This window comes from Ammodytes marinus (assembly GCF_949987685.1).
Source record: "Ammodytes marinus genome assembly, chromosome: 21".
NCBI lineage: Eukaryota > Metazoa > Chordata > Actinopteri > Uranoscopiformes > Ammodytidae > Ammodytes > Ammodytes marinus.
The window spans coordinates 24161534-24164033 of record NC_137225.1 but is presented as its reverse complement, the minus strand read 5'-3'; the positions used below and the strand labels follow the sequence as shown (position 1 = coordinate 24164033).

The 2500-nt window shown below is 39.7% G+C and overlaps 2 protein-coding genes across 4 annotated transcripts in view; one reads left to right on the top strand and one right to left on the bottom strand.

The window, feature by feature from the left end:
- LOC307267811 (polyhomeotic homolog 3) overlaps window positions 1–2500 on the bottom strand; it is a gene marked incomplete at its 3' end in the record, with an annotated part of 21022 nt that overhangs the window by 10963 nt on the left and 7559 nt on the right. For all 3 annotated transcript variants that reach the window (XM_080050215.1, XM_080050217.1, XM_080050216.1), the window contains 2 exons: window positions 2093–2255; window positions 139–950 (listed from right to left, as the gene is read on the bottom strand). In XM_080050215.1, the coding sequence (XP_079906341.1) occupies window positions 139–950; window positions 2093–2255 (975 nt within the window). The remainder of the gene's footprint in view (window positions 1–138; window positions 951–2092; window positions 2256–2500) is intronic.
- Window positions 1–2500, top strand: part of rpl22l1 (ribosomal protein L22-like 1) — a 79281-nt gene that overhangs the window by 70745 nt on the left and 6036 nt on the right. The gene's annotated exons all lie outside the window — the stretch shown is intronic.

Here is a 2500-nt window from a genome sequence, read left to right as displayed (position 1 = left end):
TCGTGTATGGGATGAGGGTCAGGATAAATAAAAGCATTTGCAACATGTACTGTTTTCTGTTTATGAAAAATGTTTGATGCCAAAAATGCAACAAAAAAAAACAATGATAAAAAAAATAATTATATAAAATAATAATACCTCAACTCTTTCAGTCTGGCCTTGCTCCGTGACTTCCATTAGTTGTTCTTCCTTTCCCAGTGTGTCCTTCTCTTTCCTACTGACCGATTCTTGCTCCGTTGAAATCCTTCGTTTATCGTCACTCGCTTTCGCTTTTTGGTCTTCCCTTTCCACTCGTAAGTCTGTCCCAAATATTCCCACATCTCCGATTCCTTGTCCAATTTCTTCGCTCTTTTTAGCCGCTCCTACTTTTTGAGTTTGAAATTGCGTCCCAATCTGACTAGTAGGGGAGACTGGGGTCATAAGACACACTTTTTTTGGCATTGGCGAATTTAGGGGAATACTCCGCTTGTCCTCTTCCACACTCAAAGTCCGTTTTGATTGTTGGTGGCCCGACACTTCAGAAGTCGCTGCAGGCTTTACCGATGTGTGCGTGTACGTGCCGGGTTGTTGCGTTTGCGTTTGCCGTCCCGAAGAAAGCGCGATTATTTGAAGTTGCCTCGCGGCCGATGGCGTGCGTTCGAAGTGATGTGTAGGAACGGACATAGAAGAAGGGTTTGAGCTACTATTCGCGGATACTGAGCTACTGTGTTGAGATTGAGATTGGTTAGGCCCTAGCATCGTTTGCATTGTGGATTTTTGCGCTAACGGGCAGCTCTTGATAGCGGACAGTGGTCTATGTTGTGTGGGGGGGGGTTGACTTGAGGAAGGGGAAGGGGCGGCGGCGATAGGTTGTAAGGTTGAAATTTGCCGCGGAGATATTGTCGCTCTGTGTCCGTTTGGAGAGTGGAGTCGCGGGCGGAGAGGGACAGCCCGGACAGGAGAGTACAGAGCTGGAAGAGAAAGAAAAAATTAATCAAAATAAATAATAATTTGGTCTATATACTGTATTTAACACCATTTAGATACAAGGCAATTCAAGTTGACTTACATGGCCTCAAAATACATTCAAAATAGGACATAGGAAAATATTGAATTTGCATTTAAAGGTGCAGTGTGTAATATGACATCATCAAGAAAGTTCTACAAAGTTCTAGAATGCAACACTCCCTGGGTAACCCCAACCCTTTTGAATAATAACAGAAGCTACAGTGGCCTTCAAGGACAAGAACAATTCTAAATTTCAAACAATGCACCTGATGACATTCCAACTATGACATTTTCAAGATGGCGGCACTAGCCCTTGGTCCAAAATATGCAGAAACATGGACATATATGAGACTCTTTCTAAGGGAAAAAATTATAATTCAAAACATTTTTTTCAGCCATTATGCACTAAATGAAATGTACTTATGGATATCATAATTACTTTCTACAAAATCTGCTAGGAAATAAAACCCAAAATTCTACACACTGCAGGTTTAAAGGTGGAGTCAGATAGTTGAACATGCTTGTTGTCAAATTCACTTTTTGTCAACATCTGTACTGTGTGTGTTTTCTTTTCTTTTTATTTTTTAACCTTTATTTCTACAGGTAAATCCCATTGAGACCGAAGACACTTTTACAAGGGAGACCTGTTTTCCTTTCCCACGTTACCATTCACACACACATTCATACACCGATAGCAACAGCTAACTATCGACATTCACACAAATTATTTTTAATTGTAAACCAGTGAGAAGTGTAATCACAGCCAGTGTGTGTGAGACCTTCATGGACCTAATTTTATTTTATTTTTCACAATATATTTATTGTAGTTTTTTCTTTTTTTTTCATTTTACAACACACACACACACACACACACCGAACACACACACACACACACACACACACACACACACACACACAGACCGAACACACACAAACACAAACAAACACCTTCACCATCACAACCTACAAAAAAAAAAAAAAAAAAAAATGAAATAATTTTTTTTTAACAGTTTAAAAACCTACTTGGCAGTTACATACAAAAAATCAAATGAAAAAAATAAAAATAAAAAATAAATATATATATTAAATTATAAAGAAAACCTACTTGGCGGAGGGACAGAGAGGTGTCGGCTGGGCGTTGCTAGGCCGTCTGTTGTCGTGGTGACGTTCTGTGGGCGTGGCCGTAGTGGGGGGAAGAGGGGGGGCTTCAGACGCAGGGAGGGGGGGATCGTCAGCGCACCAGGGGGTCTCAGGGTCAGACTCTGCAGCTGCAAATACACACAGAATTTATTTTTATATTTGATGAAATTTCTGAACCAGCAACTTAAAGGTGAGAAAGCCACATCATATTATTTTATGTATTTGACTTTTTCTTTACTTTTTTATCCTAAATTAAAAAAAAATATACCCCCTTGATTTTTCTGTTCTGTCTCAGTTTACCCCAAAGCTGGGGTAAAGTAGCCACATGACAACTTTTTTTAAAACTGCCCTTTGTCTTGAAAAAATTCTGCTA